The 24,415-nt window shown below is 43.5% G+C and overlaps 1 protein-coding gene across 1 annotated transcript in view; it reads right to left on the reverse strand.

Annotated features, from left to right (window-relative positions):
* LOC148481515 (pregnancy-specific glycoprotein 22-like) overlaps window positions 1-24,415 on the reverse strand; it is a 1,044,890-nt gene that overhangs the window by 411,928 nt on the left and 608,547 nt on the right. The window contains exon 2 of the mRNA XM_088453299.1: window positions 14,840-15,206. Within this exon, the coding sequence (XP_088309425.1) occupies window positions 14,840-15,206 (367 nt within the window). The remainder of the gene's footprint in view (window positions 1-14,839; window positions 15,207-24,415) is intronic.

Below are 24,415 nucleotides of genomic sequence, written 5' to 3' on the forward strand. Positions count from 1 at the left end.
ACCTTACACACATTCATAATCCTTAGCAAGACCACAAAACCATTTATAACATCGAGTACCATCGCAGCCTCACGCACTGACCAGTGAGTAGCGCAGAACCGAAGCTGTGTAGGTGGTAAAAGCAGGAGTCAGTAGGATAAGAAAACAAGTGCCAACTAAATCCTAAGTGAAGTTCTGTGACAGTGCGCTCAAAGTGAAACATGGGGGGGGTTTGGGACACACGGGGAGGGAGTTGTGTGCAGCTGTGTTTGGAGGTGTCCAGCCTCTCTAATTGTCATAGATAGAAGGAGTGAATCAGCACTGTAATGCGGGGGGGGGGGGGGGTGATTGAAATACTGGTGGTGTTTAATGTGTGTAGAGAGAGAAAAATATATAAAAGAGGGCCTATCACCACCCCCATTGCAGTGCTATCCCACTCCTTCTATATAGATCCTCAGTGGGATTTAAATATTCCTCTCCCTTACCCTGGTGTGTCTGGTTGAAAAGTAGGTATGTTCTCCATATACATTTGTGGTCCAGTAATCGGGGCAGAGTGTAAAGATATTTCTTCAGTGTTACAGCCAGTGCAGCACAGACATTTCTTTACTACTCTACACAAAGACCTGCTTGTTCTGCATCTGTACCCATTGTTGTAATTGCATGCTCAACAAGTGACCTGTGTGTGTGTGTGTGTGTGTGTGTGTGTGTGTGTGTGTGTGTGTATAAGGTACAGTATGTGTGATGTGTACGTGTGTGTATGTGCAAATATGTATGTATGTGTATATATGTGTGCTATATTTCTCTGTATATATATATATATATATATATATATATATATAAGCATGTGTGTGTGTGAATATGTAATTGAGGAGGTGGGAACTGAATTGCCCAAAGTCAGAGATGAAATAAGACTGTTTAATAGCAGCCATCTTGATACCTTGACCACTGATAATACTGAGAGTTGGTTGGTGAAATTGCAAGAACAGACTAACAGTTATCAGAGGGACCTTATTACGTTTAAACATAAAAAAATAGCTACTGTTAATTCTGACTATACTAACCCCCAAGTCTTTCGGTGGCTTAGGGGCGATAATTTTTCTAGATGCCCAGGTGGCACCCCAAAATATACGGTTCCTGCTAGATTTGATATGTCACCTTCCCAATCAAATTCTGAAAGTGAATCGAGTAACCAACGTCCTCCTAGTGGAGTTGTTTTAGGCAGAGGCCAAGGCCTAGGTTCCAGACGGGCCCCCGATACCCAAGCAGGCTCAGGGGTAAACACAAGAAAATGGGGAAGGGGGCGACAGAAGAACTAGAGCCTATTTATAATCTCTCTAGTAGATCACTTACTCAGGCTGAAACAGAGGTCCTCTCACTTGGTCTTTCTTTTGTACCTACGGTACAACACGATAAATTTAATTGGTCTATAGAACATTATAAATTTGGACGTAAATTACATCTTCATGAATATTTCTCAAACTCTAGTGAAATGAACACCATTAGCAAATTTAAAAATCCCAGCTCGTTTGATCCTCAGTCAAGTAACGCCAGTATCAAGACTTTTTTACGACTAGTGGAACATGATATGTCCGTCTCCGATGTTTCCAAAAGATATGACAATTTGACTTATGTACGAGACAAGCATTACATGGATTGATACATGATGAGTCACTGGTGATACGTCAGGCTGATAAGGGTGGGGCCGTTGTGGTACAGGACTGGTACGACTATGACCGGGTGTGCTTCGCCAGTTGAGTGATACACATACTTAGACCAAGGTGGCTACCAATCCAATGTATAAGATCAAAGGTAGGGTTGATCAGGTAGTTAGTAGGGCAGTGCAAAATAGGTGGATTGATGAAAGTGTGGCAGCCTATTTAACAGTTCCACATCCTATATGCCCGATTATCTACCTACTACCCAAAATACACAAGACATTGGTCGACCCGCCAGGGCGTCCAATTATATCTGCTAGGGGCTCTGCGCTTCAGCCCCTAGCGATTTTTGTTGATGGGTTTCTCCAACCGCGTGTAGTTGCAATGGAGAGTTATTTACGTGATACAACTGATTTGCTTGACAAAATTTTGTTACTGAATGATCTTACTGATGTGATGTGGTTGGCCACCTTGGATGTATCATCCCTTTATATCGTGATACCACACCAGGATGGTATTGAGGCGGTCAGAACCAGTCTTGGTAGTGGTACGCATGTGGGACCTCCAATTGAGTTCCTATGTGAGCTAATTGATCTTGTACTTGGTTCTAATAATTTTTTCTACTGTGGTGATTATTATATTCAATTGTTGGGCACGGCGATGGGGTCGAATCTGGACCCATCGTATGCCAATCTGTACATGCAGCAGTATGAAAAGAAATATATTTTGGGCCATTTTGGCCCAAAGATTGTTTGTTATGAAAGGTATATTGACAATCTGTTTTTGATTTGGAGGGGTACCGATGTTGAATTTTTCAACATGGTTTCTGCCCTCAATGCAATCGATGGCCCCATACGCTTCACCACTAATTTAGATAAATATACTATAAATTTCCTTGACGTGACCATTTCACGTCATGGTACAGGTGTGAGCTCAACCCTATATCGCAAATCTACAGACCGTAATACATTGCTGCATGCATCTTGCCATCACATAAGCAACCTGTAGGAGTCACTCCCCATATCACAATTTCTACGTGTTCTAAGAAATAATACATCTCAGGATGTGTCTGAAATACAATTGTTGGAGATGCGTGACAGATTCCTCGCACGAGGGTACTCACCGACAGTAGTAAATAGATGTTTGTCAAAGGCACGCCAGCGTCATTTACAAATTACCACCAAAAGAAATATTAACCCGTCAAGAATGATATACCCTGCTACCTACGACTTGGCTGCTAAGGCTACAAATAAGGCCATCAGATGTCATTGGTCCATTATCACCACTGATCCAGCTCTTAAAAGTATTAACAAACAACCACCCTTGATGGCGTACCGCCGTGGTCCCAATTTGCGCCAACTACTATGCAATAACCGAAGGTGACAGTGACACATTGGTTGTCTATTCGTCGACCCAGCTGCTACAGGTGTCCTTACTGTATTACGTGTCGATCCATGGCCACGGGGACTCATTTCTCCCATCCCCACAGTGGGAAGAATATAGCAATTTGCCATCAGTTATATTGCACTTTGGACTTTGTTATCTATATTTTGATGTGCCCGTGCGGTCTCTATTATGTCAGGATGACAACAAGACCGTTTAGGGACCATATGGCTAACCACCGATCGACAATTCGAGCTGCTTTACAAACAAAGCACTCTGATAAGCCAGTGGCCAAGCACTTTGCGGCACTTGGTCACCCTGCGGCTTCATTAAATTGCATACTAATAGATCATGTACCCCCACCGAGTCGTGGTGGTGATAGGGAGCTTCTCCTGAAGAAAATGAAGGCCAGATGGATATTCAAGTTGGACACTGTGGCACCAAGAGGCCTGAATGAATATCACCCTTATAGCATTTTTTTGTGGTGAAGTGCATGTATATGTGGGTACATGTGTATTCGTGTACATGTATGTGCATATATATGTTTTCCATGATGATGAGTTCTCTATGATATGTACATGCACAAATATGTGATATTCGTGTACATGTGGAATACTTAGCTATGCTGGCACACATTGTTTATTTATTTTTCTGGGTTTTTGTGTTTTTTCAAACAGTTATTTATTATGATTATTGTAATATATGTTTAGTGTATGTTCTTGTCAATAGGTATATCCTTGTCCTTTATTACCTATTTGTGTAGTCACTTATGGATGTCAGGATTAGATCTACATCAGCTCTATTTCCAGTGTTGTTTCAGCAGTCAGATCTGTGGCTGTGTTGTTGCTATTTGACAGTACTAGCAGCGTTTGTGCGTTGCCTAGCAACTGTGCATGGCTAGCCGCGTAATTTCCGGTTGGGATGTGTTCCAATCTGTGGAGCGCAAGGCTCTCCGGTTTGCGGCGCCATTTACAGTATGCTTTATGGTTACTATGTACTAGAGTGCTGCTGGCTGCTGACACTCTTGTTGATGGCCATAGATTTCTGATTGTTAACACTAGCAGTATTGGCTTTAGCACGCTGTCTAGCAACCAAGTGTGGCTGGCCGCGTCACTTCCGGTTGGGGTGCGTTCCACGCGGTTCCACGCAGTGGAACGCATGGCACTTCCGGTTCGTGGCGCCACGTGCTTTGCATGTTTGGGGACAGTATGAGCCACAGACACTATGTGTCAGAGCTGCTGCCGATAAAACTTGATGGTGGCCATGCATTTTTGATTGTAAGTACTGGCATTAGCCACAACTGATTTGTTGTATTATGTATATGCTCCTACTTCCGGGTATTGTGTTGGGGGTGGTGCTTAACTAATTGGGGTGGCTATTTAGGTGACTGGAGGGTCATTGGGCTATGGACTTCTTTGGTTAAGGTAGCATTGTGGTGGTTCACTTGTCTTGACAAAGGTCCTTTGGGGACCGAAATGTTGACCAAAGTCATGTACTTTGTAAGTGATAAATTGGAGATTTTTTCTACTGATTGGTGAGTGCCCATTTTTTTTATTTGGACTTTGCGGCCTGTAGTGGAGCACCCTGGATAATACACTCTGAATTGTGAGTGCAGCATACTGGACTATGTGTATATAACTATGTGTATATATATATTATATATATATATATATATATATATATATATATATATATATATATATATATATATATATAGGATAATGAAAAAAAAAGCACTCAGAGTCAGTAGTCACCAAAATCCACATATATATAGTCAAACATTTTTGGGGTCACAGCCCCGTCCTCAGGACAAAATACATACAACAATATTTTATAATTTATTGTTGTATGTATTTTGTCCTGAGGACGGGCCTATGACCCCGAAAACATTTGACTATATATACGTGGATTTTGGTGACTATTGACTCTAAGTGACAGTTTTTTCATTATCCTGGATTTTCTGTTACTTGTGCACTGGAGCAAGTTGTTTGGTTTATTTGAGTGCCGGCAGACTGAGATTTATATATATATATATATATATATATATATATATATATATACAGTGTATATATTTTTTTTTATATTACATTGTGGTGAGAGGGGTGGTCTCTCACCTGAGTTGCCCACATTCTGGTGGGATCAGCAGGGAAATATATACTAAAGTGCGGGTTTTCTGAATTGGAGATGTTGCCCATAGCAACCAATCAGATTCTACTTACCATTTATCTAGCAGCTTCTAGAAGATAATAGCTAGAATCTGACTGGTTGCTATGGGCAATATCTCCACTTCTAAAAACCCACACTTTAGTTAATATACCCCTAAGGGAGAAGAAAACAAGACCAGCATATTCTGCAGCTACAGCAGCAGTTTGGAACTTCGGGTTTTCACGGCTGCACAGCTCAAAGTGGAAATATGGAATTCCGGGTTTTCTATGTCACCCAGAGCCAGCATGAAATCAGCAGCAGAGGAGGATTCTGAACCCCCCATTCACCTAGTCTTCCATGCACTGATGCCGGCAAGCAGCCAATTAGTAGGCCTAAGTGGCTGTAGTGCCAGGGACAAAGGGCTATGCTGCGAGAGCATGGCTGATTGTTGCTGCAAGCCACTGCAGTGGACTGACAAGCAAGAGGAGTGCTGGGATCTTTTATGTTCATTTGATTATTTTCTGTATGTACCTGTGCTTCCTTCTTCAAGAAGTCTGTTACCCGGATAAAACGCGTTGGAGACTTCTCTCACCTTTCATGAACTTACCATTGTTTTACCTGATAAGCCATTTTTATATACTTCATGTGATGTGTTATGTACAGTATATTATTAATTAATTTATTTTTTTAACCACTTAACGGGCAAATTCTTTTCCCAAAAACAGCTCCGAAATTGTCGGGTTTTTTATGATTGAATTAGGTCAAGAACATCTAGTTAAAACTTATTCAACACAATTTTATGAAAGAAAATCTTTTTTTTTCTGTTTTTTTTTTCTATTTTGAAACATAGGGCCTGATTCAGAGCCGGACGCAATTAGCGCTCGCTCGTCCAGAAAATAGGGGTGGCTATTCAAATGAACCGTTCGCTGTTTGCGGTCTGTTCACGCCTCTAGGTCTGAACGAGCGTACAAAACTTGCGGTCGTTTTTTGGGAAACTACGCCCCCTGGCCGCTCGCATCCTACGTCCTGTCCGCTATTTATTAGATTAATCGAGTACATCGAACAGGGTATGAACTGCTCGCTATTCTTGTGGTTGGTTTTTGCTACCACAATTTTGCGAGCAGTTCTGGCTTAAAAAAAACCCAGTGACGTGGTCAATGACGCTGCTGTTTTAAATATGCACACCCATAAAATGCCCGTTTTGACCTTTAAGCACGCCTGCGATCGGATCTCCACTCCCCGTTTTCAAGCACCTTCCCCTGTTACCACCCACATACGCCTCTTTCTGTCACTCAAATTAGCAGGCATTCGCTATTTTGCAAGCACATGAATTTCGGCCGCACTGACTGGTTCGCGCATGCGTATAACGATCCATACGCATGCGCAGTTGGGCAAACATCGCTCAGAGCGAACGAGCTGCCGCTTACGAGTGGCTCTGAATCAGGCCCATAGTACACTGTATACCATAAAATAGCTATTTTTTTTCAAATTCATGAACTTGAACTTTAAACACTTTTAAACTATTTAAGACTTATATAAAACTCATGTAACAGTAGTTTTCAGTGTAATGGAACATTTAGACATTTTTTTCAGTATGAAAGTCTTTGAAACAAGGCACAGCACAAAGTCCAACGTCGCACTCTATGCAGTAGAACCGTGTCTCTTTGCGTATTTTTTTGCCACTTTCATCTCTCTTAGAGCAGCAAACAGCACATTTTCTGGCTGCATTGTCTGTTTCTGTAGTAGGGACATACTCTGGGAAGTGCCTCTCTGTTAGCTGTAAGCGGTTTGGGCTAGGTGGTGGCCGGCCACGTTTTGTTGTGCAGGTCTCTGCTGTGTGGTGATTCTCTATTAGCTCCAGTCTAAATTATAGGTGGGTTTTACCACCTCCATTTTTTTTAAACAGGATGTAAGCATTCCAAATTGCTTGGTCTAATAGGTGGGTAAATATTTTGATATAAAATTTCTTACCCCTTTTACGGCTTATGGGATAATTAGTAATGTGCTGGTCTGCACGGTCTTCCCCACCTATTGTCAAATTATAATCAATAACAGCCTGTGGTTTGATTTTGGTTGTGTAGGATTTTTCAATTTCTACAAGTTCTATGTTGTGGACTGTAGATATGATACAGACATCTTTTTTTTATGTCTCCACCTCATCACACACACTTTTCCCCGTTGAAAGCCTACAATATCTCCCTTTTGCAGTTTTTTCTTCTTCAGTGCTTCAGGGGCATCTTTTCAGGTCAGTCCGATAGGTCAGCAATATATCGGCCAATAGAGGGGATGTATAAAAATTGTCTGTTGTGAAGCAATATCCCTTATTGAGTAAGGGTTTCAATAGACTCATTACTATTTGCACAGATAATGGTAAACCTTGGTATTATGTGTCCACTATAGTCCCTTTGCCTGTATATATAATGCTGGTGCCAAATGTATCCTGATTTTGCTTCACACAGCATGTACATTTTTCCAAATCTGGATATTTAACTTGGAATATACTGCTTCCACCCCAGTCTGCCTTTGTACAGCAGTAGACTTTCAGCAATGGAGATGTCTCTGTCACAGCTATAGACACTTGAGGCTCCTGGGAAGAGTCAGGCTTACTAGAAAATATAAACTGAGGTGGTTTTAGGAATGACTTTTTCATGAAATATCACTGACACGAAAAAAAAGTAAATAGAAGAACAAGAATTCAAGAACAAAAGCTATATGGCAAAGTTCCACATTAAATCTCAATAACACAAAGTTCATGACATGCACTAACAGGTGCAGGGGAATGCCCCTGTGAGAAACAAAGTTCAAAGTACACATTGAACTGGTGTGGGGTGGAACCCCGAGTTCAACACAAGGCTAGGGCCTCAGGATAGAATGGAGGTCAATAACAGGGTTGAGCCCTGTAGCGTGACGGAGGTCCGGAACAATGTTGATCCCTGAGATGTAACAAGATCCGGAATGAGGTTAAGCCCTGAGATGTAATGAGGATCCGGAACAGGGTTGAGCCCTGAGACGTGATGAGGGTCCGGAATGCGGTTGAGCCCTGAGACGTGATGAGGGTCCAGAACTGGGTTGAGCCCTGAGATGTGACGAGGGTCCGGAACAGGGTTGAGCCCTGAGATGTGATGAGGGTCCGGAACATGGTTGAGTCCTGCGATGTGATGAAGGCCTGGAGCAGGGTTGAGCCCTGCGGCAGGATGAAGGTCCGGAGCAGGGTTGAGCCCTGCGGGGTAATGAAGGTCCGGAGTGGGGTTGAGCCCTGAGGCATAATGCGGTCCTGGTAGGATAGACTGTAACAGTGCAGTTGACAACTGTAGAAGAAGTAACCCCAGTGTCCGTATGAGTCAATAATAACAAGTAAACCAAATAGTGTAGCGTAGAATGGAATAGCAGTAATAGAGCAGGATAACAACGGAAAAACAATGGCAATGCTGAGCTCTGTAGTGCAGCTGATAACATGTATCAGAACTTGAACCGGAACACGAGCAGGAATGTAGCGAGGTCCACAGCATACACCAGGCACAGCGGGGATCTGGCAGAGTTTAAGGAAGACCTGAAAGTAACGTTGCACAGACATAGTTGAGGCATATGAGGCATAGTTAGTAACAGGGGTTTATACTAGAGGTCTGTGATCCATAGGAAGTTCAGAACATGTGACCCAAATAGAATCAGGTTTGGAATAATAAGCAATCAAGGAATCCAACAACCTGACGACACCTAAGAAACAGATGATCACTTTAACACTCTGTACACTGGATGTGATGAGCGCCAGTAACAAGGATAGATCCTCCAACGACCACAGTGGAACTTTCGGCAAGTGTAGTTTGTCTTTATGTACTGAAATAGTTAAAGTCCTGACAGTCTCGTTCTGGGGTCAGTAGTTCAGAAAACCTCTTGGACAAGTAGGACTAAACAAGCCATATTTTCTGGTGTTTGGGGTTGGGATGGGCTTTTTCTTCAGCCTGATTATCTACAAAATGTAGGAATTTTTTCAGTAAGATAAACCATCTGTGGGACATTATTGATGCAAAAAATGGTGTCGCCAGGGCATTCCTCTTAGACCAGTACCACTCCAGCAGAGGTTTTTGTATCAAGCCTTGCAGCACTAGCAGAGATAAGAATACCAGTATTTCTGCAGCCCTTGTTGGGACCCAATCATTGCTTCTTGAAAACTGGCGTGGTGTTGCACCGTTCAGCATACCGATTTGTTTCCACAGTAATCAATTCGACCAAGTGTAGGTCAAAAAACAATTTGAAATATCCCAGAATTCCACTTTCTATTGTCACTTGGTGTTCACCCATGAAGGGAAATTGTGGTGGCGCTGGAGCACAGTTTTGCGCGTCTAGAGCGCAAAATTGGCGCCCCTCCTCTTGATCTTGCTCTTCGTGAGTGGCATCCAAAAGTAGTTATTCTTCATCACTGGAATACATGTCACTTCCAGAATCAGAATCTGTATCACTGGTGGACATCGCTGCACTCTTATTGTAGATGATACATGGATAATGGTTTTCACCGTACTTTGATGATCACAGTTTTTATAACTTTTTTATAATTGTGTCAGTCACTGTAATATCTAACAATTGTATCCTTATCTCAATCACTGATGTCTATCTCTCTCTCTCCTCAGCTACACTATCACAGGACTCTCAACAATATGGCCCTCATTCAGAGCCGTACGCTCTGAGCAGAGCGCACGCTCTGAATGAGGGCCGCCCTCCATAATTATGGAGCGTCCTCCTGGACGCTCGTATAGCTGTGGGTCATCACCCACAGCCTATACGAGTGTGCAGTTTGATGGCCGCAATGGTCGTGACCATCGCGACCATCGAAACTGCGAGCCGGAGCCTGCGGTTGAGGTTTTCAACCGCAAGGCCCGGAGTGATTTTGGCTCTATCAGAGCCAAAATCACTCCCACTGACATCACTAGTGATGTCAGTGGGCCGGCTTCTGACGGTAGGCGTTCCCTTGGGAACGCCCCCGTCAGGAGGCACGCCCCCGGCACGCCCACCAAAGGGGGCGTGCTGTCAATCAACATCGACAGCACGCCCCGTTTGATCAGACACAACGAGCGAAGGACTTTCCTTCGCTCGTCGCGTCTGGCGCATGCGCACGACGGAGCTCCCGCCGTCGTGCGCATGCACAGTGCACAACATCGACCCACTTGTGAGCGGACAGCCGCTTGCGAGTGGGTCTGAATCAGGCCCTATGTCACCAATATCATGAGGTGAATAATCCTCATAGGTTTGTCCACCCCTGTTGCTGGGAAGATATGGAGAGGTAGGAGTGAACAATCCTTAGGATTGCCCACCCCTGTTGTTTGGAAGAGAAGAAGGAGGAGAAGTGTGTGTAGGTATGAATTGGGCATACTTCAGGGGCCATCATACAGTATGATCTGTGTGGGTCAAGGATGAGCAGTACACACTTCAGGGGCCAGCATATGATCTGTGTCAGTCAGGAATGAGCAGCACACTTCAAGAGCACCAAATATTCTGTAAGCAGGGGAGAAGGGATGGATCGGGGATAAATCACTGTAACCTGCCAATGGCCGTCCTTCTCTTTTTTAGAGCTGCCTCCTGGCTGCTCGCATAGCTGTGGGTGACCACCCACAGCTTATGCGAGTGGCCAAATAGATGGTCGCGATGGTCAAGACCATTGCGACCATCGGCTTGCGATGAGACCCTTGTGGTAGGGTCTCGTTGCCGTAAGCCCTGGAGTGCTTTCGGCTCTATCAGAGCCGAGAGCACTCCCACTGACATCACTTGTGATGTCAGTGGGGCCGGCCCCAGATGGTAGGCGTTCCCATGGGAACGCCTACCTTGGCCGTCGCTATCCGGGTCTCGCGCATGCGCACGACTGAGCCGGCTCCCTCGTGCGCCTGCGCACTGGGCCAACATCGACCCGCTTTCGAGCGCTCAGCGCTCGCGATCGGGTCTGAATCAGGCCCAGAGTTTCCAGTCACTGAATTTCCCCGGCAGTGCAGCATCATGGTTACACAGGAGCACAGGCTTCATTCATTCTAATAACCCGGCGTCTGTGAGGAGCAGCGCCAGGTCTAAACCAGGGGGGGGCAGCAGCTGTGTATGTGTTCATTACCCCGGCATCTGCGAGTAGCCACGCTGGGGTTACACAGGAGCACAGGCTCCATTCAGTCTTATAACCCGGCGTCTGCGTGGAGCAGCGCCAGGTCTAATCAGGGGGCCAGCGGCTATATATTCATTACCACAGGAGCACAGGCTCCTTTCATAGCAACAGCCCGGCATCTGCAAGGAGCAGCGCCGAGCTGATCAGTGAAGAGGCGAGCGAGTGGCTGGGAGGGAGCAGGCAGAGGCTGCACGGGGCTTACATAGGAGCAGAGGCTCCATTTAGTTCACTAACCCGGCATCTGCCAGGAGCAGCACCGGGTGTGTGCGTAGAGGGGAGCAGGCGCCGGGCTGGCTGATCCCTGTGCCCAGCAGTGATCAGCAGAAACGATTAGAAAATGTAGTTGCAGAGGGACCGTGGAGGTCCCTCTGGGGCTGGTGGCTGCAGGAACATTCTCCTCCAACAGCCACCCACAGGGCATTTCTGACTAGTTGTATCAGATCAGATACGACCAAGTCAGGGAAAGCCCAGTCTGGTATGGTCGTATCTGATACGACCGTGCCAGGCAAGTGGTTAAAAAAAATGTCCAATGCATGTTGACTTATTGTCTACTCCACCTCTTATGTCTAGATATTGTCTTATTAAATTGCTCTTTTAGCTCAAAGTAATTGTGTATCCATTTTTTGCATATTTATATATATTAATAGGTGATAGTATTGCTGCACAAAATGATAGGTGCTGTGAAATTCTAGTATGCACCTTTTTTGCACAATGCACTGATATAAACAATTATTTTTATCATTGTTTTAGATACTTAAGGGTATATTGTTGCATTTACTAATGTATACATAAACATGGTGCACTTTAAAAGCATTAAGAAAAGTCTATTATGTACTACTTTTTTTGCATGATGCACTCTATGGTATGAATGTAGTATAATTTTCGAATACACAAAATACCAAAGATTATTAGAGTTTTATCACATTTTTTGCACATTAGCACATATTGCACTTTGAAATAATTACCTTATTACATGGAATTGAATATTCCTTTTTGTATACACATAAGATATACAAGACATTGGGCGCTCAAATGCAGATTTAATTATTGTATGTTTCCGTCAGCAACAGATCTCCAGTGTTGCACTTCTGATTGAGCCGACACCTTTATTGCTGGGGAGTGCTGTATACAGGTAGCTCACCATCTATACAGGTTTTCTTTCCCATTGGTCTCTGGGCCTGATTCAGATCCGGTCGCAAGCACTGAGCGCTCGCAACCGGGTCGATAGTGGCCGGCTCCGTTGTCCGCATGCGCGAGACCCGGCTAGCGACGGGAAATCCGTCGATCCGGGTCTCGCAACAAAGGGGGCGAGCTGTCGGTGTTAAGTGACAGCTCGCCCCCTTTGGTGGATGGACCGGGGGGTGGCTGCCCAAACGGAGGCGTTCTCATGTGAACGCCTGCCATTTGGGGGCGGCCCCACTGACATCATGAGTGATGTTAGTGGACAGATTCCGGCTCTGTTAGAGCCGAAATCTCTCTGGGGCTTGCGGCCACGACACCCTACCACAAGGGTCTCATCGCAAGCCCGATGGTCACGATGGTCTTGACCATCGTGACCATCATCCTGGCCGCTCGCTATAGCTGTGGGTGGTCACACAAAAAAAAAACGCCCTGATTTAGAGCGAGTGCTCTTTCAGAGCGTCCGGCTCTGAATCAGGGCCTCTATACATTAATTTGTGTATACAATTATGGAAAAAAACCTTTTTTTTTATAAATCAGTGTAAGAGTTTCTACCTCTTTTGGTGCTGCAATTTTCCATCTCCATATATATATTTATGTATATATAAGGGTGTGTGCTATCTACCCTATATAAGGGCGTTATACATATTGAGGTGTGATATTATTTTATTTCAATACAACTCTGAATTCTATCTGGCTGTATACTGTTGATTGAAAAAGATTTTATGTATAATAAATATTTTTATATTAATGGTGGCCTTTGGGCCTTCTTTGGGTGTATTCTTGGTGCAAGGGTTTATTTTTAGATATTTATCTCCTTAAGAAGATAAGGAGTTTTTCTTCATATTAAGAAAATCCAATTGTATGGGAGAAAAGCCACACTGAAGTTTTTAGTATACATAAAGTGCACAAGTCGGCCGTAGGATCCATCTCTTCTTAGAATTTATAATACTGCAAATTGGATTACGAGCTTATTTTATATTGGACTTTTTTTTATATATTTAATTGAAGTGAACAATTCGTTATTTGTTTTCTTTGGGGCACATCTTCTATACTACTCTATAAAATATTGTGTTCTAGCCCCTACTAACAGGGGGACTGTTTTAGACGTTTTGTAGCCATTTATTATATACTAATAAAGCTGAGCGCAGGTTAAGGGCATTTCTTTGTGTGTTTATATATATATATATATATAAATATAAATATAAATATCCCCACTGTCATATTTCTGCATTTACCCCTGAACCTGTTTCACCTCTCCAGTCATACGGACTTTAGAGGTGATATAGTTGTATATGTATGTATTTTTTGGAGCGCATTTACAATACAGAAAGCATATTTTACACTAACAGAACAGATGTAAGTAAAATTCTGCATGAGGCCGAGAGTGTCTCTCACCAATGAGGAGAAAGACCCATCATTGTCAGACCGAGATTGCATCCCAACCTTTCAGATGGTCAAAGAGTGGCAGTTGAGTCTTAGGGGGTCTATTTACTAAGCCTTGGATGGAGATAAAGTACCAGGCAATCAGCTCCTAACTGCCATGTCACAGGCTGTGTTTGAAAAATGGCAGTTAGGAGCTGATTGGCTGGTACTTTATCTCCATCCTCTTTATCTCTCTCCAAAGCTTAGTAAATAGACCCCATAAAGTGGAGGAGGTGTGGCCAGTGCTTTGTGGGTGTGGCCAGTAACATGTAGGAGTGTACATTCCTTCACTATCAGCCCCAATGTCTCCCTAAATACATATAAGCAGAAAAATTGCATAATTTTGTGAGGAAAATACAAACACAATTTTATTACTTCTGATTTATGGATGACCATGTGGCCAGCTGGGTGACTGATCATCATGCTGTCATTATGATTGGCCTAGTTTTATGTGGAAGCCTGGGGCTGTAGTCCCATCTGCCGAATTGTTAATCTGGGCCTGCTTGTCCCACTCTATGATTTCCAGCCTAGTAGTAAGGGCTGATGTAATATATACATATGCAGAGCTGGAGCTACCACTGTACCCAGCAGCCGCACACAGAGAAGGCACCAATCATTATTCACAGGGCCATAGCTAGCGTAGTGTGGCCGGTGCCATCGCACAGGGCACCACAGGTCAAGGGGCGCTGTTTGGGCCTGTCAAATTTCTGTTTATTATCATTCTTGCTTGTAGCTTCCTCTTATTTCATCCCCAGCATCTCCTGGCCTTTCCTATCTCTTCCCTTGCCCTTCCCCATGAAGCCATGGCCCTTTTTTGGGTGCATTTTGTCCCTTTGAAAAATGAGGGGGGCACCAATGCTCTTTCTGGCACAGGGCACCAAAAAGTCTAGTTACGGCTCTGATTATTCATCACACATCTGCCTGGCACAGTGACTACACGTTACTCACCATAGACAGGGTCACAGAGGCTTGTTCTTGTGGTTTCTCTGTCTGTATTTGCACTGTGTAATCACCGCTGTCTGTTATATGGAGATCTGAGATCAGTAATGAGCCATTAGGTAAAGGCCTGGCCCGAGGGAAGTACTGAGGCCCAGGAATTAGTGAGGGAGTAACATCAGGAATATATGTGAGGATTTGATCCCCAGCACTGGTGTTTAGTCCTTTATACCAAGTGACAGACACAATACTCCCAGTGATCTCAGTAACACTCAGGGTGACAGATTCCTGGATCACTGGATACTGAGGGATCAGCTGAATATTAATCATCCCACTAGTCAAATCCATCCACAGACTGAGGAGAGCTGAAAGAGAAACAAACATATATCAGGTAATAGAATGCTTGCCTACCCTCCCAAATTCCGCAGGAGCCTCCCGAATTGAGGTGGGAGCTCCCGCTACCCCCGCAAACTAGATGTAATCCCCCGCTTTCCTCACAGCGCTGCAGAAAGTCCGGACTGCGCATGCGCGAGTCCAGATGTAGACGCAGGGTCAGGGAGTCCGTTTACTACAGAGAGATCCCTCCTGGGTCCACCCCTGCACAGAGCAGCTGACTCACCAGCCAAAGTTCACACAGACTACTGGGATAGACTGATGCTCCCAGCATTCTCTGCCCAGCCATTCCCGAGGAGGACACATGGAGGAGGAGCTGATGCTGAGCTGTCTGAGCCCGAGGAGGACACATGGAGGAGGAGCTGATGCTGAGCTGTCTGAGCCCGAGGAGGACACATGGATGAGGAGCTGATGCTGAGCTGTCTGAGCCCGAGGAGGTCACATGGAGGAGGAGCTGATGCTGAGCTGTCTGAGCCCGAGGAGGACACATGGAGGAGGAGCTGATGCTGAGCTGTCTGAGCCCGAGGAGAACACATGGAGGAGGAGCTGATGCTGAGCTGTCTGAGCCGAGGAGAACACATGGAGGAGGAGCTGATGCTGAGCTGTCTGAGCCCGAGGAGGACACATGGAGGAGGAGCTGATGCTGAGCTGTCTGAGCCCGAGGAGGACACATGGAGGAGGAGCTGATGCTGAGCTGTCTGAGCCCGAGGAGGACACATGGAGGAGGAGCTGATGCTGAGCTGTCTGAGCCCGAGGAGCTGTGTGTGAGTGTTTCACAATTCAGAGGCTGAGCCAAAAAAATCTCCTTTATATCTGTTGTGGTCAGTGTCAGTGCTGCAGGAGAGGTGAGGTGAGGGGAATGTGTGTGTGTGTGCATGTTTGTGGGTGGTGGAATCTATTAATGTGAATGTTTATGTGTGTGTGGGGGATCTGATAATGTTAATGTGGTAGGGGGAGATCTAGTAATGTCAGTGTGGCAGAGAAGAGACATATTAATGTCAGTGGGGGGGCTAGGGTGTCAGCATATAGTAAGATGTGTTATTATATTTGTGTGGTCATCTATTGAAGAATTTTAATTAGAATCGTTGTGGGGGAACAGATTCTTATTTTGTCCACATTTCCTTTTGCAAGGCCCTCTTATGCCCGTGTCTATGGGAATGTACTGACATAGGGCCTAATTCAGAGCCACTCATAAGCGGCAGCTCGTTCGCTCCGAGCGATGTTTGCCCAACTGCGCATGCGTACGGATCGCTATACGCGTGCGCGAACCAGTCAGTGCGGTCAAAATTCATGTGTTCGCAAAATAGCGAATGCCTGCTATTTTGAGTGACAGAATGAGGCGTATGTGGGTGGTAACAGGGGAAGGTGCTTGAAAACGGGGAGTGGAAATCCGATCGCAGGCGTGCTTAAAGGTCAAAACGGGCGTTTTAAGGGAGTGCATAATTAATCCAGCAGCGTCATTGACCACGTCACTTGTTTTTTTTTAACTCAGAACTGCTCGCAAAATAGTGGTTGAAAAAACCAACCACAAGAATAGCGAGCAGTTCATACGCTGGTCGATGTACTCGATTAATCTAATAAATAGCGGATATGACGTATGGTGCGAGCGGCCAGGGGGCGTATTTTTCAAATTTACGTTCGCATGTTTTGCTCGCTCGTTCAGACTTAGAAGCGTGAACAGTCCGCAAAGTGCGAACGGTTCATTTGAATAGCCACCCCTTTTTAGAAAACGAACGACCGCAAATAGCCAATGGCTCTGAATGAGGGCCATAATTTGCCTCCATGTCAGCAATACAGAATATTTTGGTATCACATGCCAAGTATTTACATAAAGTAATTGTAATTTAATTTGGTCCAGAACACACCCAATTGGCAACAGATACGCCCATAGGTGGATCTAGACACGCCTTTTGGGTGGTGTCAGACATCTAGCGCCGCACTTTTTACTATAGTGTGTACTCTCCCTGAAACTACTTTTCAAAAGTAGGCAAATATGGGTAATAGGACAAAGTCAGATGTTACCAAGGCTTGTACAAATACAATATAATATAATACTGCATGATTACATTTGTTGATAAATAAGGACATTTCAGAGTGATTTATACAGTTATGTTGTTATTAGCCTTGTGTCATTGTATAATGCCAAAGGTTTAATACAGGGAAGGGAATTCCTAGTGACTGGCTAGAAGTAATTGATTGTCTACTGCTTTTAGTGATATATTTTTGATGCTATATAACCACATGTAGGGGCTGAGTTGGGTACAATGCTGATGTTTTTTTGCGACTGTGCATCCGTCTAAATCTCTAAAGTTGCACCGTGTATGCGTCACTTGGTCTCTGGGCCTGATTCAGAGCTGAACGCTCTGACCAGAGCGCTCACTCTCAATCAGGGCCCTCCTCCCTCAACTTGGAGCGGCCTCCTGGCCGCTTGCATAGCTGTGGGTGACCACCCACAGCATATGCGAGCGTCCATGATGATGGTCGCGATGGTCTTGACCATCGCAACCATCGGGCTTGCTACGGAGACCCTGCAGTAGGGTCTCGCTGCCGCAAGCCCTGGAGTGATTTTGGTTCTATCAGAGCCAAAATCACTCCCACTGACATCACTAATGATGTCAGTGGGGCCGGCTTCAGACGGTAGGCGTTCCCATGGGAGGCCCATCGCTCGCCGGGTCTCGCGCATGCGCACGATGGAGCTCCCTCCGTCGTGCGCATGCGCAGTAGGGCACAATCGACCCGCTTGCGAGCGTCCTGCGCTCGTGAGCGGGTCTGAATCAGGCCCTCTGTGCAGTGTGCACAGAGATGCAGGATAAATTGAGATGCATAGACTCTGGAAAATGATAGGTGTTCCTGGGCGGTGACTGGGAGGTGGCTATGCAGATGCACAAAGATCTTCCATCTGATAGGCATGTTATGGGAGCATTGGCGTATCTATAATGGATGCAGGGTGTGCGCTGCACACAGGCCCCGGGGTGCAGGGGGGCCCACACTGAACATCTTGCACTCATATAAAAATTATATTTACCTCTCCAGAGGAGTACCACGTTGACCAGTTCTATAGAATTTAATCACCAGGAAAATGACGCTGTGGACATTTTCCCAGTGATTTGCACATATTCAGTAAAGATGTCCCCAGAAATAAGTCACGGACGCCATGTTCCCGGAGACCTGCGCATGTGCAGTAGACTCAGGCACAAAGCCACAGTCTACTGCTCTGCTGAAGAGGAGAGGGCCCATAAGGCTGCACACAGGCCCCTGTATGGGAGTTTTGCGGGCATGTTGCAGGGGTGTACTCTGGTCCTGATTCAGAGATGGATGCTGTTAGCATCCTTGGATGCAGCAGCGGCGCTACCACTAGGCAGCTGTAGAGAGCTACCACAGGTGTCGTCACCTAAGGAGGCCACTGTTGAGGCCGCCTATCAAACAAATGAGGGATTTCTCTGAAACAGACTCCTTTTTTCGATGATGCCTACGACTGCCACAGGTCTTATTAGCTGGGACCGACACTATCTCCTCATTTCTTCCCTGCTTTTGGCCTCAATGGCAATTTCATGTGTTCTGTGAAAAAGCCAGCACAGCTTCTGATTCTGGTCCCCTGCTCAATTTGTGCTACAGTAGCTTTTCTGTGTGATAGGACCAGACAGGCTAGCCTTCATCCCACATGCGCATTAATAAGCCTTGGCGCATATGACCATGTTGCTGGTTTACTGTCTGTCCTTCCTTGGACCACTTCTGGTAAGTTCTAAGCACTGCATACTGGAAGAGCTGCCGTTTTAGAAATGCTCTGACCTAGTCGTCTAAACATCACAATTTGACGCTTGTCAAAGTTACTGAGATTCTAACGCTTGTCCATTTTTCCTACTTCAAAGTTCGGGGTCTATTCTGATCATTTTTATGCCCGATATGTAAAAGGGTGATGCTTTTCCTAGCAAGACACGGCTACTAAAAGCATTGCCCTTTTAAATATTGGGCATAGTCATAAATATGATCAGAAACACCCGGATTTACAACCAGACACTTTGTAAATAAACCCCATCAACTTCAAGAACTGACGGCTCACTTGTTGCCTAATATACTCCACCCATTGACAGGTACCATTGTAACAAGATAATTAATGTTATTCACCTGTAAGGTTATGGCTGATATATATAAATGTGTGTGTGTGCAGATATGTCTGTGCAGCTGTATATATGTGTCTGTACAATAGTGTCGGTGTAAAAAAAAATATATTCATTTATATATGTGTGTGTGTTTGTGAAACTTTTTGTGTAGCTGTATATATGTGTCTGTGTATATATGTGTCTTTAACTGTTGGCATGCATATAGGTTGTGCACCTGCACACCCCTTAGCACCGGAGAGCTCAGCAACACCAAAAGACCCGGAAGACCACGGAAAACAACTGTGGTGGATGACAGAAGAATTATTTCCCGGTGCGTTCTTTCTTTTTAAGAATGTTCCAAACAGTTGATTTGGCCACACCTAATGTTTTTGCTATCTCTCTGATGGGTTTGTTTTAATTTTTCAGCCTAATGATGGCTTGCTTCACTGATAGTGTCAGCTCTTTGGATCTCATATTGAGAGTCGACAGCAACTGATTCCAAATGCAAATGTCACACCTAGAATCAACTCCAGACCTTTTACCTGCTTAACTGATAATGAAATAACAAGGGAATAGCCCACACCTGTCCATGAAATAGCTTTTGAGTTGATAGTCCCATTACTTTTGGCCCCTTAAAAAGTGGGAGGCACATATAGAAACCGTTGTCATTCCTACACCGTTCACCTGATTTGGATGTAATTACCCTCAATTAAATCTGAAAGTCTGCAGTTAAAGCACATCTTGTTTGTTTCATTTCAAAGCCATTGTGGTGGTGAATAGAGGCCAAAATATGAAAATTCTGTCAATGTCCCAATATTTATGCACCTGACTGTATCTGCGCTGGGAAACCATTTCAGTGATGTATCACGATAACTGGAATAGGGGTTATGACAACTATATTAATACCAAAGATGGAGAACTAATTGTACTTATGGACCACCAATCTACCATGCAGATGTGCCTGGGATTTGTACAGAGATGCCCACAAACAGTCCATGACCAAAAGAGGCACACAAAGTGCTTGCGAGAGCATGGGTTTCACTAGCCAACCCCCGATACGTCCAATAATCATTCACCAACTGTCAACTGTCCCATCACCACTCTAATCTCACTTGCCTCCATCTAATATCTTAATTCTAGTAATGATACTTAATTTAAGTTCAGTCTTTACTTGAACCACTGCTGTGTGAACTTTCATGCTGAATTTCCTGCCTCTCCTAAGAGAGAGGCTTTATATTTTATTTTCCAATTCCAACTTTCCCATGCACTCTGGCCCAAGATCTCTGATCCCATTGTGTACTGTGATCTATAGTTCTACTCTTCCTCCACGCCTGCCCTGCTGAGATAGCTTTCCAGATCAATGAATAGTATATACAGGGCAGTGCAAATATAATTTCAATCTCATTAGATGGAGAAGGTTGAGTTCCCTCATACAGTTTAACACTGGAGATGTTTTCTGAGTCTTCAGTATTCACTCTCCAGAAGCCACCTTCTCCACTTTCTTCTGTGAAAGTTTATGTGAAGAAATGGAAGGTACAGATCACTACAGTGAGTAATCAGAGGTGGATGGGGGTTTTAAATTAAAAATGGCAAAGAAATGCTGATTTCAGAAGAGTGGAGATAGCTACTCCAACATTGTAACACAGCTACAGCCCTGGAATGTTGTCTGGTTTGTAAGTGCCTTAAAATGTTCATACTTGATCACTGAATTTGTAATATCGATTTGAGAGTGCAATTTTTGCGACAGAGAAAACTAATGTCGTGCCCATTTTTTCACCTAGGGTATGTGCACTCCCAATTCCTGCGGTATTCAATTTTAAAAAATCGGGTGCAAATATTTTTATGAAAACATACCCATGCAAAAATTAGAAAAAATCAGTCTGTCACCCCCAAAAATAAAATAAAATATAAAAAACAAACTTTTTCTTGTCAAACATTTTCTTGTTTAATTTTGTACGCATAAAACAAATAAAAATTCTAAAAAAAAGTGATTTCGGGGTAATTTTAGGTCAATAAAAAAATTAATATGTAAAAAATTCTAAAAAAACATTTTAGGTTAGATTCAAATGAAAACACAAATTTATATAAAACATAAAAAATACCGGCACTCACTTTGTTGCAGAGCCTTCCAAATGCTTGCTGGGGTGCTCACCTTGGGGTGTGGTATCCCTCCACATATATATACAAGAGATAAGTGGCATTCCCAGTCCAAATACTCAGAGAAAAAACAGTGCTTTACTGTACTGTTTTTGCTCTGAGTATTTGGACTGGGAGTGACAGTTATTTCTTGTGTATATATATATATATATATATATATATATATATATAAGCAAAAAGGTCCACATTCACGTTTTTGTATCACCATTGCTGGGGTCGCAGACTCGAACGGGCATAGTAGCTCCAAAAGCATAGAAACATATTGAGCGCACTCACCAGACTTGTAGTTGTAGAAAAAGGATTTTATTAACAGAAAGCCATCATAAGTAGTCGACGTTTCAGTCCTCCCTTGGACTTTTGTCTTGACACAGTGGTAGATTGCATTAGTTTAAAATATACTCTATATTTTACGTTGAATAAATATATTATCTTACTACCACGGTTACATCTGTGCACATCTATACTTGATTTATGTTTAAATATTTATTTGTACATGTGAGGATGCATGTGTACATCAAGGCATGCATGTACCCACATGTATATATTTAATTTATTTGTATCTGTTTATTGTTTAAGTTCTATTAGTGTGTATTTTTAATTTTTGTATATATTTTTATATATTTTTTTATTGTTGATTTTCTTATTGTTGATCTTGTATTTTTTTTCATTTTTTTTATTTTTTTCATTTTTTCTTTTTGCACATAGGAGATGTGTGTGGTGTTTATATTTTTTTCTCTCTGTTTTTGTGATATTGTTACTATAGGATGGAATATACCAATGTGTTTACTCAGGCTTTAATATTTTTCCATTGTAGACGTTTGTGTAGAGTTTCCATTTATCTCTTCTTGGTATTGACAGCATGTATGGAATCTAACACTGTGTCTATTCAGGCTCCAATAATCTGTCTTCCTCTACATTAATGTACTATAGCGATTAAGTCTATTAAATGTTCGTTTTTATCCAAAGAATGAATGGTTAACCGTGTCCCTCCCTGTGAGTAGATATGCAGATTAACTTTGAGTTACTTTAGTCAGTATAGAGTGCGCTATGCCCCGATCGTTTACCATGTATACATGGCAACCTATGGAACGCACCCAGACTGATGGTGACAGACTCTAGTGTAGGGAACTTCAGGCATGACAGGGAACATGTGACCAGGGGTTGGTCTGTGACCACTTCTGCCGGGATGCGTAGTTGGGCAACCCGGGGGATTGCAAGCAGTTGGGGACACACGTGTGTGTGTGTTAGTGTACCGGAGTCCCACGTTGCCCATGAGTGGAGATAGCGGAGTGTGGTGTTCATTTGAACCTGGTAAGCGCACGTCTTTTTGTCATATGCTCGCTGTTTAGTTGGATGTTGTATCTAAGGTTGACTATTTAATGTTTCTAGGCTATCAATGATTGTGTGGCAATGTCATCGTTAGCACTTATGTTTGTGATATAATATATATTTCTTTATGTGATTGTGCACACTTCATTGATATTCAACTGTATAGGTATCCATGATGCACACTCGCTGGGACAATTGTGTAACATAGCCCTGATTGGGTTTTGGGTTGCAGCATTTGGAGTTCTGTGATACTCCTAGCTTTTTCTTTTGGAATGCTAATATGTGTACATATATATACACATAATCTTCTTGTCCAGTCGTGTATGTGTTAATGTGGTTGGTCTTTTGTGCAGATTTTGTATGGAGCCTGATAGACTGTGTCACTGTGTCTTGTATTTTCTATTTTTCTATTGGTAATTTGAGTTTTCAATTTATATTGATTATATCTTTGTTGTTTCATTTTTAGATGTAATATGAAATATGCACACATGGTGCATTTTTGCAATTTGTTGCCGGTCTTGAAAAAGGTTCATATTCGAACCGAAACGTCGACAAATTATTTATATGGCAATCGTTTGGACAAATTATGCTGAATAAATTGTGTCATTTTTGGATTACATATTGAATGACTTCTTGGAGACTGGATATTGTGTGGATATTAATTGGATCAGTTTAAAATTTGATCTTGGATAGCAACCCACCGATGAATTATTCTTGATGTGAGTGCAGGATTCGATTGTATATATGTATATATATATATAAAATGATGATTTTTGGGTAATTTATTTGAAGCCATTTTTAGTTTTGACAAACAGTAATTACATGGAATTGTTGGACTAATTAAGCTAATTGGAAACTTTCCACAATTAGTCATTGGGGAGTGTCTTAGAGGCACGTCCTGACAATATTTCCTAAAAATAAAGATTTTAGAAATAAGATTTGGTTTGGAGGTGTTCAAATAGAATTTGATAAAAATCACGCACCCTATTGGATAGGAAAAACCTTATGGCTGCAGGTAAAACCCATCGCTGCTGTGTTTTTCAAAATTACGGTTGCAATTGGATATGCCCCAATGTGAGTAATGACTAGGACCCTTGACAACATCTGTCTGTCACTCGTCATTTCACCACCAGTTTGAAAGTGTCACTTAACACAAGGAGTTAATTTTGAATTACTCCAAGGACTTATGTGCTAATAATTTCTTAATTAGTGCCAGAAAAACTAGCACTTTATTTCAGTGATGATAAGATTATGGCCTGATTCAGAGGTGGACACTGATGCAGACGTAAGGACTGAGACGCCCACTCGCAGTATCGTACAATGCTGCATTACTGGCTGGTGCATCTTTAGACACACCATCGGTCTCACCTTGAAACTTGCACCAGCCCTTTGTCAGGGTAATTTTTCCATTAGTGTACGGCCTCCCATTTAAGCAGCTGTATGTCTGAGTATAGCCGCTTTCACCTGCAACACTCGCATAGCATGCTACCTCTGCGTGCGCCGGATTTGGCACCCCTCTGTTACCTCCCGATCTCTGTCCAGGAATGCCCCATACTGCCTATACACTTCCCTGTGCATGCACTGGAATCTGTACT

The sequence above is a fragment of the Taudactylus pleione genome, unplaced genomic scaffold (genome assembly GCF_031769625.1).
Source record: "Taudactylus pleione unplaced genomic scaffold, aTauple2 ptg000578l, whole genome shotgun sequence".
NCBI lineage: Eukaryota > Metazoa > Chordata > Amphibia > Anura > Myobatrachidae > Taudactylus > Taudactylus pleione.